The sequence below is a fragment of the Bombina bombina genome, chromosome 3, assembly GCF_027579735.1.
Source record: "Bombina bombina isolate aBomBom1 chromosome 3, aBomBom1.pri, whole genome shotgun sequence".
Taxonomy (NCBI): Eukaryota; Metazoa; Chordata; class Amphibia; order Anura; family Bombinatoridae; genus Bombina; species Bombina bombina.
This window is the reverse complement of record NC_069501.1, coordinates 1,091,513,354-1,091,531,007: the sequence shown is the minus strand read 5'-3', so window position 1 is coordinate 1,091,531,007 and position 17,654 is coordinate 1,091,513,354. Positions and strand designations below refer to the sequence as shown.

General features: G+C 36.6%; 1 protein-coding gene across 4 annotated transcripts in view; it reads left to right on the top strand.

Moving 5' to 3' along the window:
• Positions 1–7,434, top strand: part of NHLRC3 (NHL repeat containing 3) — a 79,176-nt gene extending 71,742 nt beyond the window's left edge. For all 4 annotated transcript variants that reach the window (XM_053708410.1, XM_053708411.1, XM_053708408.1 and 1 more), the window contains exons 7-8: positions 4,272–4,384; positions 6,300–7,434. In XM_053708410.1, the coding sequence (XP_053564385.1) occupies positions 4,272–4,384; positions 6,300–6,558 (372 nt within the window). In that variant the 3' untranslated portion in view covers positions 6,559–7,434. The remainder of the gene's footprint in view (positions 1–4,271; positions 4,385–6,299) is intronic.
• Positions 7,435–17,654: the final 10,220 nt, after the last annotated feature.

Sequence of the window (17,654 nt, the reverse complement as noted above, 5' to 3'; positions counted from 1 at the left end):
AGGGATCCCAAGGCGACACTAGTAGATGTATTGGTGGCGCCTTGGTCGTTCAATCTAGCTTATGTGTTTCCACCGTTCCCTCTCCTTCCCAGGCTTGTAGCCAGGATCAAACAGGAGAAGGCCTCGGTGATTCTAATAGCTCCTGCATGGCCACGCAGGACTTGGTATGCAGACCTGGTGAATATGTCATCGGCTCCACCATGGAAGCTACCTTTGAGGCAGGACCTTCTAGTACAAGGTCCATTCGAACATCCAAATCTAGTTTCTCTGCAACTGACTGCTTGGAAATTGAACACTTGATTCTATCTAAGCGTGGGTTTTCAGATTCAGTTATAGATACTCTGGTTCAGGCCAGAAAACCTGTAACTAGGAAAATTTACCATTAGATATGGCAAAAATATATCTGTTGGTGCGAATCCAAGGGTTACTCTTGGAGTAAAATTAGAATTCCTAGGATAATTTCCTTTCTCCAAGAGGGTTTGGATAAAGGTTTGTCAGCTAGTTCTCTAAAAGGACAGATATCTGCTCTGTCTGTCTTGTTGCACAAACGTCTGGCAGCCGTGCTAGATGTACAGGCGTTTGTACAGGCATTAGTTAGAATCAAGCCTGTCTACAGACCTATGACTCCTCCATGGAGTCTAAATTTAGTTCTTTCAGTTCTTCAAGGGGTTCCGTTTGAACCTTTGCATTCCATAGATATTAAATTATTATCTTGGAAAGTTCTGTTTTTGGTTGCTATTTCTTCTGCTAGAAGAGTTTCTGAATTGTCTGCTTTGCAGTGTACTCCACCCTATCTGGTATTCCATACAGATAAGGTAGTTTTACGTACTAAGCCTGGTTTTCTTCCAAAGGTGGTTTCCAATAGGAATATTAACCAGGAAATAGTTGTTCCTTCTCTGTGTCCGAATCCAGTTTCGAAGAAGGAACGTTTGTTACATAATTTAGATGTAGTTTGTGCTTTAAAATTCTATTTAGAAGCAACAAAGGATTTCAGACAGACATCTTCTTTGTTTGTCGTCTATTCTGGTAAGAGGAGAGGTCAGAAAGCTACTGCTACCTCTTTCCTTTTGGCTAAAAAGCATTATCCGTTTGGCCTATGAGACTGCCGGCCGGCAGCCTCCTGAACAAATTACAGCTCACTCTACTAGAGCTGTGGCTTCCACTTGGGCCTTCAAGAATGAGGCTTCTGTTGAACAGATCTGTAAGGCAGCGACTTGGTCTTCTCTGCATACTTTTGCCAAATTTTACAAATTTGATACTTATGCTTCTTCGGAGGCTGTTTTTGGGAGAAAGGTTTTGCAAGCTGTGGTGCCTTACGTTTAGGTTACCTGACTTGTTCCCTCCCTTCATCCGTGTCCTAAAGCTTTGGTATTGGTTCCCACAAGTAAGGATGAAGCCGTGGATCGGACACACCAATGTAGGAGAAAACAGAATTTATGTTTACCTGATAAATTTCTTTCTCCTACGGTGTGTCCGGTCCACGGCCCGCCCTGGCTTTTAGTCAGGTTAAAAATTTTTATTTTTCTGTACACTACAGTCACCACGGCACCTTATAGTTTCTCCTTTTTCTCCTAACCGTCGGTCGAATGACTGGGGGGCGGAGCCAGAGGGGGGGCTATATGGACAGCTTTTGCTGTGTGCTCTCTTTGCCATTTCCTGTAGGGAATGAGAATATCCCACAAGTAAGGATGAAGCCGTGGACCGGACACACCGTAGGAGAAAGAAATTTATCAGGTAAACATAAATTCTGTTTTTAAATTGGACTTTTATTTAACAAATATATATATATACCTTTTTTCTAATTTTTGCACCTTAAAGTATATCTATGTAGGTTATATTTTATATGCATTATTGTAATTTGTATTTGCACATTACATATTTACATATCACTTATTGCAATTCTGAGTAACAATTTATACCAAATATTTGTTTCCCCAGTCATTGCAGATTGGTTAATCTTAAAGTGATAGTGCCCTTTTTACACTTTATTGTGTTTAATAGACACTTTGAGTATCTATTCACACCAAGCATCTGAGTCTTTACTTTTACAGAATTGCACAATTTTAAAGTGATAGTGCCCCTATTTACACTGTTTTGTGTTAACCTTTTTTCCAGGTATACAATATATTAGTACACACTTCGACTGAATAGTGGCCCCTAATAAGTTTGGCCCCATTTTGCAGGGATGTTAGCCCACAGCAGATTACAAACATACCTTACCATTAAGATTTACCACAAATCCTCTTAAGGTGGGAGTTACTATCCATGATATCAATTCAGGATAAGAATTTGTAACTATCCACCCTTTTCACTACATTAGTTTGAAAACCACTTTTACTTGCTGCAACTGTTTTTATTGTGTGTAACCCTTTTTAAATAAAACTAATAAAGTTGATATATTTTAAAACCTATATACACTAAGCCCATATGTATGAGGGTAGAGAGGTGTGTATATATATATATATATATCTACATACATACATTTGAACAATATTATGCCCTTTCTCCGGTCATCTCAAATTCCTGGTACCATTATCTTCAGGTACTTTCGTAAGAAAAAGAGATACAGCAGTTGCGTGAGATAGTGTCACTTTTGAAGGGCTGTATATGTCATTAAAGGGACATTCCACCCACATTTTTTCTTTTATGATTTAGAAAGAGAATGCAATTTTAAACATCTTTCTAATTTACTTATATTATCTAATTTGTTTTATTTTCTTGATATTCTTTGATTAAAAGCATATCTAGATATGCTCCCTAGCTGCTGATTGGTTGCTGCACATAGAAGCCTTGTGTGATTGGCTCACCATGTGCATTGCTTTTTCTTCAACTAAGGATATTTAAAAAATGAAGCAAAATAAATAATGGAAGTAAATTGTAATGTTGTTTAAATTTCTATTCTCTATCTGAATCATGAAAGAAAGATTTTGGGTTTAGTGGCCCTTTAAGTAGACTCAAGGGTGCAATAGCAGTACTGTATTCAATTTAATGTCAGGGCCGTAGAAACATAAATATAGGTCAGTGAGTGAATGGGCTGATGATAAGCAAAGGGTATCTGCATTTACATGCAATGCTAACCTAAAGGAAAATTATCTTAAAGTAGTTTATAGGTGATATCTCCATCTATCTAGATTATAGCATTCCATGGATGCTAAAGATTGTCAAATTAGTTCTCATTGTTTTAGAAGGTGTGCAGAGGGAGGCTCCTTCTTCTATATGTGGTGGACATGTCCAAAGGTCAAAGGGATTTTGTATGCAACATCTTTGTTGCTTAGTGAATTGTTTCATAGGGAATAGTCCTCACTCCTGAACAAGCATTTTTACATATCCCTATAAGTAGTGTTACCCAAAAAGTCTCATAAATTTAGTAGCTTTAATATGCTCAGTAGTTTGAAATTGTATTGCCAAGTACTGGAAAACGCAAGTTCCTCACTTCATTAAAATTAGGTCTAATCATCAAATGTCTGACCGTTCTAACTTTCTAGAAAAGAGAGATGAATAAGTAGCTAATACTGGAAGATTGGGTCATTTGGGAGGACAGGAAGAATATGGAAAATAGAAATAGTTTGAATATGTGACATGAATGATGTGTGAGATCTTTGTTATACACTATTCCTGGTATTTTTTCTAATGAATGCGCAGATCATTGTCTTTCTGTTATTTTCTTGTCGTCTTTCTCCTTTGTCTGCTCTCCTTTTCCTTTTTTTTTGTTTTCTTTATTCAAGTTTTTGTTGTTTTGTTACATATCTCACTGGAGACCTGAACTTTTTTAAGAGACTGTATTTATGGACTATATTATTAAGATGCAGATAATTTTATCTTTGCTTCTAAGATGTGTTATGCTAACCTTTATGTTTCCAGTTATTGTTATGTTTTCAATAATTGGCAGAAGTAATGTGCCAGAGGTAGCCATGATTAGGATATATATATATTTGTTGCATATATCTAGTGTATTTACTTAATGTTCAGTTTATATTTGTAAAAATGCAATAATCTTTTAACAAAAATATATATTACAGTTAAATGGACATGAAACCCAATTGTTTTCTTTTGCGATTCAGGGCATATAATTTCACATCCCTTTAAATTTGTTCACAGCTGGTCCCACAGCTCTATTTGTGCACAAAAAATATATTTTTCTCAGGTGAAGATGCAACAAATTAATAAATGTCCTTTTAAGTACTTATCATTCTGTGTTAATTTTGTGATTCTGGATACTTGTCTTATATTTGTGGTACAATATAACAATTTGTTTTTTTCTCATTTGTTAGGTTTGGGTGGCAGACAGAGGAAACAAAAGGATTCAGGTGTTTGACAAAGACACAGGAGAATGGATTGGAATGTGGACTTCCTGCTTCACGGAAGATGGCCCTTATTCTGTCAGGTAGGGCTTTATGCTTAAAATGAATTATTTTGTTTTAATATTTTACAAAAAATGTGTCTATTTATAAATCCCCAAGTAGAATTACAAAGAGAAATTGATATATTACATACATAATATAGTATAAATATAGGTACATTACAAAAGAAAAGAAAATGGCAGATGATATTACCAAGACATAATAGTGGTGTAGGTTCCACCTGAGAATTTTACATTTTATATCCAAAAGTGACTAACAAAAATAAGCTAAACCTGTCTAAAGCCTAAACAATCACCCAAGTGGAACCACAAAGAAAAACGGACGCATTACATGACGTAATATAGTAACAATGTAAGTACATTTCAAAAGAAATACATTGAGGTGATGTTACCAAAGCATATTGTGGCGTTGTTTCCACATGAGAATCTTGCATTTTATAACAAAATAAACTAAAACTGCCTAAATTAAAACTGTCTAAGGCTTCTCATCTACTACAGAAGTAATCTTAAACATACCTACTAGAGAAGTCCGTCCAGGAGGCAACTTTAGACAGGAAGCATGAGGCCTGCCCAGAGATTATTTCCAGATCGTTATCGAGAGGTTCAGACAGTAGAGTAGTCCTCACAAGTCTCAGGGAAAGATTTGTCAAGTATTGCTAAGGTCCATTGACTTTTGAGTTGTTCAGTCAGGAGAAAAGTGCTGTTAAGGAAGGGGGATAGCAGCCGAGTGCGCACTGCAGCAGAAAGATGTAATTTACAAGGTTTTTAACTGCAGCACTTGTGTACAAAGTAAAAAATTATCATATATATATATATGTGTTTGTATATGTGCATATATACTATAGTTTACTAGGCAGAAGAGAAAATGTACTAGTTCACTAAATGTTAAAGATAGGAAATCTCTTACATGTCTTACTAGTGGAAATTTCCATATCTATCTCTCAAAGATATCTTTGATAAAGCTGATGCGCATCAGGCGTTCGCCTGCAGTAAAAACCCTCATCTTAATATGTATTTTGTACCTCATAGCTCAGTGTTTCACATAGTTGAATGTGATTACATGGCTACAAACAAGGTATAACTGCGCCCCATAATTGTGGCAACAGCTCTCGAGAGGATAGGATAAGCCCAACTGAGTATCCACATTGCTCACCTAATTATGGTTGATTAAGAATTGGGGCTTTTTTTACTCAAAGGCTGTGCCACAATGGGCTTTACAGTTCTATAGTGTGTACCAAGTGATGAATGCAACGTAATTTGTATGCAATTGATTGAGATAATTTGAGTTTTTTCAGTAGTGACTATTTCTTTTTAATTGCTTTATGTTATAGGTACTTTGATACTGTGTTTTAAATGTAATTATTAGAAGTTAAGTTTTATTTCTGTGCTAACCATTTGGGTATTCCTAACAGGATTTATAAGTGAGTGCCAGATAGTGTGACTGCTTTTTCTTATTTTTTTTTAATTTATACATTGTATTCCCTAAGCAAGTTACGCCTTGCAGGTTTACCAACAAATGTAATATGGCAAATATGTCTCAAAATATGCAATGCACTTATTGCAGTGTTAGATAATCACATATATGTGGAACTAGAAGCAAATGCAAGGTAAAGTATGTTGAAAATGGTCATATGATTTGTATTTGCTTAAAACTATGTTTTTTAATCATGTTCCATTTAACATTCTGCATTGCAGAGAGCTTCTTTATATGGGAGGCAGCTTGCCGTTTGCCAGAAATACAGGTTCAGACACTTTTATTTTTATTTTTTATAACATATAGAGAAGTTAGGAAGGTCTGCCAAAGAGAGAGTCAGAGTCATGATTTCACACTCGATGCCAGTGAACGTTAGAGAATCAAGCCCTTTGTGTCTCATTAAGCCTTGTATTTTGCTATACTATAATCTGATTTTCATTATCATTTAAATGTATCCCTTTTTAGGCTTACGGCTGACAAGAAGTATATTGTTGTGGCTCAGCTGAATATAAGTCGAGTGATATTCTTAGCTTTACCGCCAGTTGGGAATATAGGAGACTGTCACATTGTAAGCAGCATTCAAATGGCAGAAGGAGTCCGACCACATCTTGTAGACGTCAATGTAAAAACTGGATCTGTTTACGTTGCTGAAATTGGTGCTCAACAAGTGCAGAAATATGTGCCATATAAACGAGGGGACATTAAAACTGCTCTTATTACATAATCATATTTTTTTATTTATTTTTATAACTAAATCAAAAGTAATCGAAATGATATCTCTCTGGTTCAGAAATTTGTAACTGCTGCTGCGTGTTTGGAATTAATCTTACAACTTCTGCCTCTTTTGGAGACTGGTAGTCAGTGTTTTGTTGGAGCAAAACATGCAGATAGAATGTTGTTATACTGCATATACAAAAGCTTGTGAAATTGAATTTTACTTTTTACATTATGATTTTCTGGATGCCAAATCTGATGTTCATCCATCGTTGTCGATGAAGACCTCAACATATCATTAGTTTGTTAACCAGGCTCTCTGTGTCCGAAGGATACCTATCAGTCCGATTTGGGCGTGGAATGTCCTGTCGGACAGCTCTGTACTTGCGCAGCTCACACTTTCCTTTAGTCTCAGCAGTACGCCTTGCCTTAAAGATATTACTGCCTGTGTAAATGAGGTTGTGCCATGCTGGACAATTCAGTGCCATTGTTTTGTTAGAGCGACACAAGCACAGAATGTTATACTTTATTTACAAAAGATTGTGAGTGACATTACATTATACTTGTTACATTATGATTTTTTGGAAACCAAATCTAACAACAAAGGAAAACCCATTATACCAGTTTCCAAAGAGTTCCTAGTAGAGATTGTTTTATGGTGTTTACATAAATATTTGACGCATTTAAATACTGCACAACAAAGCTTACAGAGTAAAGTATAATCTATTTATTATAAGAATAGCAAAATAAAATTTGTATTTAAATTGCAAAGAAATTATAATTTTCTGAAAATTTATATAATTCTGGTGGAAATATATTTACTTACAATATTAGTTTAATAAACTTCAAAATAGAAATAAAAAAAAGTTCTGCTTTAACCCCTTAATGACCACAGCACTTTTCCATTTTCTGTCTGTTTGGGACCAAGGCTATTTTTACATTTTTGAGGTGTTTGTGTTTAGCTGTAATCTTCCTCTTACTCATTTACTGTACCCACACATATTATATACCGTTTTTCTCGCCATTAAATGGAATTTCTAAAGATACCATTATTTTCATCATATCTTATAATTTACTGTAATTTTTTTTATAAAATATGGGGAAAAATGGAAAAAAAACACTTTTTCTAACTTTGACCCCCAAAATATGTTACATATCTACAACCACCAAAAAACACCCATGCTAAATAGTTTCTAAATTTTGTCCTGAGTTTAGAAATACTCAATGTTTACATGTTCTTTGCTTTTTTTTTTGTAAGTTATAGGGCCATAAATACAAGTAGCACTTTGCTATTTCCAAACCATTTTTTTTTTTTTCAAAATTAGCGCTAGTTACATTAGAACACTGATATCTTTCAGGAATCTCTGAATACCCATTGACATGTGTATATATATATATATATATATATATATTTTTTAGTAGACAACCCAAAGTATTGATCTAGGCCCATTTTGGTATATTTCATGGCACCATTTCACTGCCAAATGCGATCAAATACAAAAAATCGTTCACTTTTTCACAAGTTTTTGGTTTCTAACTTAAATTATTTACAAACAGCTTCAGCAATTATGGCATAAATGGTTGTAAATTCTTCTCTGTGATCCCCTTTGTTCAGAAATAGCAGACATATATGACTTGGGCGTTGCTTTTTGGTAATTAGAAGGCCGCTAACTGCCACTGCGCACCACACGTGTATTATGCCCAGCAGTGAAGGGGTTAATTAGGGAGCATGTAGGGAGCTTTTTGGGGTAGTTTTAGCTTTAGTGTAGTGTAGTAGACAACCCCAAGTATTGATCTAGGCCAATTTTGGTATATTTCATGCCACCATTTCATCGCCAAATGCGATCAAATAAAAAAAAAAAGTTAAATTTTTCTCAATTTTAGGTTTCTCACTGAAATCATTTACAAACGGCTTGTGCAATTATGGCACAAATAGTTGTAAATGCTTCTCTGGGATCTCTTTTGTTCATAAATAGCAAACATATATGACTTTGGCTTTGCTTTTTAGTAATTAGAAGGCCGCTAAATGCCGCTGCGCACCACACGTGTATTATGCCCAGCAGTGCAGGGGTTAATTAGGGAGCTTGTAGGGTTAATTTTAGCTTTAGTTGCGTGTAGTAGACAACCCAAAGTATTGATCTAGGCCCATTTTGGTATATTTCATGCCACCATTTCACCGCCAAATGCGATCAAATAAAAAAAAAAGTTCCCTTTTTCAAAAACATTTTCACAAACTTTAGGTTTCTCACTGAAATTATTTACAAACAGCTTGTGCAATTATGGCACAAATGGTTGTAAATGCTTCTCTGGGATCCCCTTTGTTAAGAAATAGCAGACATATATGGCTTTGGCATTGCTTTTTGGTAATTAGAAGGCCGCTAAATGCCGCTGCGCATCACACGTGTATTATGGCTAGCAGTGAAGGGGTTAATTATGTAGCTTGCAGGGTTAATTTTAGCTTTAGTTTAGAGCTCAGCCTCCCACCTGAAACATCAGACCCCCTGATCCCTCCCAAACAGCTCTTCCCTCCCCCACCCCACAATTGTCCCGCCATCTTAAGTACTGGCAGAAACTCTGCCAGTACTAAAATAAAAGGTATTTGCCCTTTTTTGTTTTTAGCATATTTACATATGCTGATGTGTAAGATCCCCCCTTAGCCCCCAACCTCACTGATCCCCCACCAAACAGCTTTCTAACACTTCCCCTCTGCCTTAATGGGCGCCATCTTGGGTACTGGCAGCTGTCTGCCAGTACCCAGTTTAGTAAAAAATTTTGCCTTTTTAAAAAAAAAAAATGCCCTTTTCTGTAGTGTAGCTTCCCCCAAGACCAACCCCCCACCCCTTCCAGATCCGTTAGATGCAATTTTTATTACTTTTTTTTTTGTAGTGTAGTGGTTCCCACCCGCTCCCGCCCCGTGCACGCGCCCGCTGCCCCCGTAGGTCCCGCCCCCTCTACTCCACACAGAGCATCGATGGCCGCCTCCCACGTAAGCTCCCACCCACCAACGATACTGGCCATCGATGTCCGATGCAGAGAGGGCCACAGAGTGGCTCTCTCTGCATTGGATGGCCAAGGGGGGTTATTGCAGGATGCCTCCATATCGAGGCATCACTGCAATAACCGGAAAGCAGCTGGAAGCGAGCAGGATCGCTTCCAGCTGCTTTCCAGACCAAGGACGTACGCCATACATCCTCGGTCACTAACTGTATTTTTTTTGAGGACGTATGGCGTACGTCCTTGGTCGTTAAGGGGTTAATAGCTATGTATCAAAAAGTCTTATATATAAAGAACTGTTACAAACCCCTCCAGGCTTATAGAATTTTTAAGATAGATGCAAACTAATCAGTAATACTGTATTTTGGTTCACCTTCAAATTTTGGCTTCATTGTAAACATATATGGTATGTTTTAGGGGCAATTATGGTTATCTTTATAATTAAAGTTAATTAACTACATTTAAAAACTAGTCCTAGATATGGTATACCTCCATTTAGAGAGCTTTAATAATACAGCGTTAATATCGCGTTGAAGTTCAACCTCCAAGGATTTTTAAACAGTACAGTACTTATCGTGAGAATTCAAAAAAGGCGGTTAGCAGCATTTTGTTATGCACAGTTTGGTCTCTTTACAGCATTGCAGTTTCTCATTGTCGTAGTCTGGCAAATTTCACTACAGTAATTGTCACTATTTTATAGGTTCTGTACAGTTTTCATTAAATACTAATTGAATACTGTACTGTGCAAGTCTTAAAATAAACTTAGCGCTATTGCAAACCTAATATATGTTAGTTCAAACATGTTTTTAAACACAATAGGAAGTGAAAAGAAAGCTAAAACCACCTTGTTTTACTTTAAGGCGATTCTCACTTATTAGTGGGACGCCGGTCCCTAACCCGCTGTATGAGCGAGATATACCTGTACTGCCTTTGGCAAGCAGAATGTTTTACAGCTCTGGTAAAAATCGGCAACAGAATTTGCAGAGTGTATTGATCATATATACCAATAATTGAGGCTGGTTTGTGGAATTATATCCTAATAAGCCATCAGCTGCTTGCTATTGTTACTACATGATGTATTTTTCTAGCTTTGAATAGTTATCCTGTGTACACAAACCCAGCAAACATTAGATTGTAAGTGAATGCTATTGCTTGCATACTTAGTTACTTCCTTTGTAATAACTGAGCTTTAGTAATAGGGAGCCACAGTTACTTGTGCATTAAATATGGATTTGTTAGTAGATTTGCATCGGGTTTGTCATACCTACATAGTATTTATACAGAGATCCAGTAACCGTTTGGAAAAGAGATGATGCTGAAACTATATTGATTATAAAGGCTTTTTACAGCCTGCTGTTTTATGTGATTATGGTAGCCTCTTCGAAAAATGAAAAAAAAAAAAAAAATGGCACAACGCATTCAAATCCTGGACTAATGACCACTCATCCAACATCATATCCTCACACAGGGTCTGATTCTATAAAGCTCTCTGGGCTTGTGAAATTCTATAAGAAATCTCACCAGTACAGTGATGCCCCTGTCCTAATTCTATAAAGCAATTCTCTAATTTTAAGTATATGAAGATGATGCATAATGGGCATGTTGGTGTTGTTTTTCACATCTGACCCAGCAAAGTTTTCAGAATCAGGTCCATAGTGTGATATCTCTCTTCTTATAACAAGTCCTAATCTGTTAATGAGCTTTTGAGAAGAGACTTCGCTCTTTAGCATTGAAGCATTTAGTACTGTACACAGATGGAGTAGCAATGACCGTCACATACCCAGGTTAAATGTACAGTTGTGCTCATAAGTTTACATACCCTGGCAGAATTTATGATTTCTTGGCCATTTTTCAGATAATATGAATAACGCAAAAACTTTTCTTTCACTCATGGTTAGTGTTTGGCTGAAGCCATTTATTAGCAATCAACTGATTTAAAAAGAGTAAACAAAATTGATTGCTAATAAATGGCTTCAGCCAAACACTAACCATGAGTGAAAGGAAAGTTTTTGCGTTATTCATATTATCTGAAAAATGGCCAAGAAATCATAAATTCTGCCAGGGTATGTAAACTTATGAGCACAACTGTATACAAAATGCATCAACCCTTAGCTGGCCAAGGGAGTGCAGTACATTTCAAGATCTATGTAGCAAATAATAAAGGTGTAACAAAGAATCTGTCTCTTGGCAGACAAACATAAGAGACCTTTTAGAAAAATTGAACTAAAAGGGACAGTAAAGTCAAAATTAAATCTATTTAGATAGAACGTGCAATTTTAAACAACTTTCCAATTTAAGTCTATCAATTTTGCTTAATTTCCTTGGTATTGTTTGTTAGAGTGATCCTAGGTGAGCTCAGGAGTGTGTACCTGTCCATAGCCATCTGGCAGCAGTGTTTGCAACAATGTTTAAATCAATGTTATACACAGATGCAAACTCTGCTGTCAGTGTGTCTGTAGCATTCCATAGCAGCAGTGTTTTTATCTGTGTATAACATCACTGTAAACATTGTTGCAAAGATATGTGTATATGTGTGTCTTAAGCAGTGTAGGGGGGCTGGTGATAGGATGATTTACACAGCTAACCTCAGGAAATTATCTATGGGACTAAGCACACTTAAAGGGACATTAAACACTTTGCGATGGTAATATAAAATGATAAAACACACACATATATATATATATATACTCTGCAATATACTTTAATTATTTATTTTGTCCCCTTTTCCTGTAATTCAATTGGGAAATTGTGAGCTTTTCAGTTCCTGTTAGAAATGTGCAGCACACAGCCATTGGCTGCACACTCCAGTGGCATATTTATAACTGTCCCTAATTGGCCACAGCAGAGAAGGTAACCTAAGTTACAATATGGCAGCTCCCATTTTTTATAGGCACTAAAACTTTCCACTTATTTTGTTTAAACAGCTAATGAAACTTTAAAAAATACATCTGCATGTTATTCTCAGACTAATCTTTTCTTTGAATGCTTCATTCTATCTAGCATTTTAGTGTTTAATTTCCTTTTAAAGAGACCGCTCATCAGACAAAAACGTTTTTTACAATCATAGTGAGCTTGTGCACAGTGAATAATCACAGTATGTTTGGATTATAATTAACTATGAAACATTTGATTCAGGAATATCAGTGTGGTATACTAACTGCAATGAATGCTGGCTAGCTCTAGCCCTATGCTTTAATAACATAACGCTGCTTTTGGCAAATGTAAAAAGTGTGGCATATGATTGGTGTAATGAATGCTGGCTTGCTTCAATTAAATTCTAAAATAACATAATGCTGCTTTTGGCTAACAAATGGAGCTGGATGATTGACAGCACTGGAAATAAGTACTCATTAGATGTAAGGAGCTAACAAATAGAAGGGCAGATTTATGCTTAATAAAGCAGTATTATTAGTTGCACAAATATTTTGATATATGAACATATAGGGGTAGATTACAAGTGGCGCAGGATTTTTTCCCCATAATCTCGAAAATTCCATTAGGGTTAAGCTTTTTGTGCTAGACAGGTTGCGTTCGTATTAACAACGTATAGCGCGAAAAAACTAATTTAATTTGGCGTGTGCATGTATTCCCCCATAGAAATCAATGGAGGGGGAAAAAAATAACACCCGAGATTGCACAAACTCAGTCGCATTTTCGCATTCCCCATAGGAGTCAACTAACACCCATCTCGCAAACAACATAACATTTTCGCATTAGCAAATGTGAAATATTTACAGTAAATACATTGTTAAAATCTTTAAATATGAAAATTGCATAAATATGTTTTATCATGTTTTCATCTAATTAATGGCAAAGGGCTCTAATGCACTTATATATATGTCTATATGTGTGTACATATACTGTATGTTGTTTTTATGTGTATATATGATTGTAAATACATATATACACAAATACATTAATAAATAGTACACATATATATATATACTATATATATATACTATATATATATATATATATATATATATATATATATATATATACACAAATACATATTTAACAATGTATATGTATGTGTCTCAATGTTAAAGCCATTTGCCTTATCTTTTTTTTCCTCAAACAAAACTCCACAGCACCATATGCATATTAAGTGCCTGTGGAAGATGTTTTATTAAATTTATATATGCATTTGGTGCTGTGGATTTTTGTTTGTGGAATATTGAGGGATGGCAGTCACCCTGTTTGCACGTGCATCAGATTAACCCTGGGTGCTATACACTCTTATTTGGATATCTGCCTTTTTTCCTAACACCCGAGATTTCATATCTTTGAGCTCTTAAAACATTTTTGTGCAATATTTTTTTAAATAATTTTTATTAGACAGTGTTATTATGAGTGTAACTGTACTTTGTAATGTATTTTTGAAGTGTTTTGTGCAACTTTTTTGTTTCAGGAAAACAAGTTAACCACGGCTCTAAGATCAATGTTAGGATTGAAGCGTAAATGTCGATTGTGCTTGCTCAATCGAGATTTCCCTCCTCTTTTTAATATCAGCGCAATGAAAATGGTCGCATAAACATGATGACGCTAGCGCAAAACAGTTTGCGTCTCACTTGTAATTTAGCCCATAATGTGTATTTATACAATATCATTGTAGAAAGTTGTCTTAGAATTTTATGTAGTATGGTCCCGGGACAAGTATTTTGAGGTGGGTGCTTGATGACATAATTATAAAGTGTATCTCTATGGGATTCAGAGGTAGGAGATTTTTAGATTGTAGATATTTTATGTGATGCACTGCTTGTGAAATGCATATTTCTTTCATGTAATTAGCAAGAGTCCATGAGCTAGTGACGTATGGGATATACATTCCTACCAGGAGGGGCAAAGTTTCCCAAACCTCAAAATGCCTATAAATACACCCCTCACCACACCCACAATTCAGTTTTACAAACTTTGCCTCCGATGGAGGTGGTGAAGTAAGTTTGTGCTAGATTCTACGTTGATATGCGCTCCGCAGCAAGTTGGAGCCCGGTTTTCCTCTCAGTGTGCAGTGAATGTCAGAGGGATGTGAAGAGAGTATTGCCTATTTGAATGCAGTGATCTCCTTCTACGGGGTCTATTTCATAGGTTCTCTGTTATCGGTCGTAGAGATTCATCTCTTACCTCCCTTTTCAGATCGACGATATACTCTTATATATACCATTACCTCTGCTGATTCTCGTTTCAGTACTGGTTTGGCTTTCTACAAACATGTAGATGAGTGTCCTGGGGTAAGTAAATCTTATTTCTCCAACATAGGTGTGTCCGGTCCACGGCGTCATCCTTACTTGTGGGATATTCTCTTCCCCAACAGGAAATGGCAAAGAGCCCAGCAAAGCTGGTCACATGATCCCTCCTAGGCTCCGCCTACCCCAGTCATTCTCTTTGCCGTTGCACAGGCAACATCTCCACGGAGATGGCTTAGAGTTTTTTGGGAGAAAGGTTTTGCAAGCCGTGGTGCCTTCCATTTAGGTGACCTGATTTGCTCCCTCCCTTCATCCGTGTCCTAAAGCTTTGGTATTGGTTCCCACAAGTAAGGATGACGCCGTGGACTGGACACACCTATGTTGGAGAAAACAGAATTTATGCTTACCTGATAAATTACTTTCTCCAACGGTGTGTCCGGTCCACGGCCCGCCCTGGTTTTTTTAATCAGGTCTGATGAATTATTTTCTCTAACTACAGTCACCACGGTATCATATGGTTTCTCCTATGCATATTTCCTCCTGTACGTCGGTCGAATGACTGGGGTAGGCGGAGCCTAGGAGGGATCATGTGACCAGCTTTGCTGGGCTCTTTGCCATTTCCTGTTGGGGAAGAGAATATCCCACAAGTAAGGATGACGCCGTGGACCGGACACACCGTTGGAGAAAGTAATTTATCAGGTAAGCATAAATTCTGTTTTTCTGTGACACTCTAAGCTATGGTTGGGCACTTTGTTTATAAAGTTCTAAATATATGTATTCAAACATTTATTTGCCTTGACTCAGAATGTTCAACTTTCCTTATTTTTCAGACAGTCAGTTTCATATTTGGGATAATGCATTTGAATTAATCATTTTTTTCTTACCTTCAAAAATTTGACACTTTTTTCCCTGTGGGCTGTTAGGCTCGCGGGGGCTGAAAATGCTTCATTTTATTGCGTCATTCTTGGCGCGGACTTTTTGGCGCAAAAATTCTTTTCCGTTTCCGGCGTCATACGTGTCGCCGGAAGTTGCGTCATTTTTTTGACGTTATTTTGCGCCAAAGATGTCTGCGTTCCGGATGTGGCGTCATTTTGGCGCCAAAAGCATTTAGGCGCCAAATAATGTGGGCGTCTGATTTGGCGCTAAAAAATATGGGCGTCGCTTTTATCTCCACATTATTTAAGTCTCATTTTTTATTGCTTCTGGTTGCTAGAAGCTTGTTCTTGGCATTCTTTCCCATTCCTGAAACTGTCATTTAAGGAATTTGTTCAATTTTGCTTTATATGTTGTTTTTTCTCTTACATATTGCAAGATGTCTCACGTTGCATCTGAGTCAGAAGATACTACAGGAAAATCGCTGTCTAGTGCTGGATCTACCAAAGCTAAGTGTATCTGCTGTAAATTTTTGGTAGCTATTCCTCCGGCTGTTGTTTGTATTGATTGTCATGACAAACTTGTTAATGCAGATAATATTTCCTTTAGTAAAGTACCATTGCCTGTTGCAGTTCCTTCAACATCTAAGGTGCAGAATGTTCCTGATAACATAAGAGATTTTGTTTCTGAATCCATAAAGAAGGCTATGTCTGTTATTTCTCCTTCTAGTAAACGTAAAAAATCTTTTAAAACTTCTCTCCCTACAGATGAATTTTTAAATGAACATCATCATTCTGATTCTGATGACTCTTCTGGTTCAGAAGATTCTGTCTCAGAGGTTGATGCTGATAAATCTTCATATTTATTTAAAATGGAATTTATTCGTTCTTTACTTAAAGAAGTACTAATTGCTTTAGAAATAGAGGATTCTGGTCCTCTTGATACTAATTCTAAACGTTTGGATAAGGTATTTAAAGCTCCTGTGGTTATTCCAGAAGTTTTTCCTGTTCCTAATGCTATTTCTGCAGTAATTTCCAAAGAATGGGATAAATTGGGTAATTCATTTACTCCTTCTAAACGTTTTAAGCAATTATATCCTGTGCCGTCTGACAGATTAGAATTTTGGGACAAAATCCCTAAAGTTGATGGGGCTATTTCTACCCTTGCTAAACGTACTACTATTCCTACGTCAGATGGTACTTCGTTTAAGGATCCTTTAGATAGGAAAATTGAATCCTTTCTAAGAAAAGCTTATCTGTGTTCAGGTAATCTTCTTAGACCTGCTATATCTTTGGCTGATGTTGCTGCAGCTTCAACTTTTTGGTTGGAAACTTTAGCGCAATAAGTAACACATCATGATTCTCATGATATTATTATTCTTCTTCAGCATGCTAATAATTTTATCTGTGATGCCATTTTTGATATTATCAGAGTTGATGTCAGGTTTATGTCTCTAGCTATTTTAGCTAGAAGAGCTTTATGGCTTAAAACTTGGAATGCTGATATGGCTTCTAAATCAACTCTACTTTCTATTTCTTTCCAGGGTAACAAATTATTTGGTTCTCAGTTGGATTCTATTATTTCAACTGTTACTGGTGGGAAAGGAACTTTTTTACCACAGGATAAAAAATCTAAAGGTAAAAACAGGGCTAATAATCGTTTTCGTTCCTTTCGTTTCAACAAAGAACAAAAGCCTGATCCTTCATCCTCAGGAGCAGTTTCAGTTTGGAAACCATCTCCAGTCTGGAATAAATCCAAGCCAGCTAGAAAGGCAAAGCCTGCTTCTAAGTCCACATGAAGGTGCGGCCCTCATTCCAGCTCAGCTGGTAGGGGGCAGGTTACGTTTTTTCAAGGAAATTTGGATCAATTCTGTTCACAATCTTTGGATTCAGAACATTGTTTCAGAAGGGTACAGAATTGGTTTCAAGATGAGACCTCCTGCAAAGAGATTTTTTCTTTCCCGTGTCCCAGTAAATCCAGTAAAAGCTCAAGCATTTCTGAATTGTGTTTCAGATCTAGAGTTGACTGGAGTAATTATGCCAGTTCCAGTTCC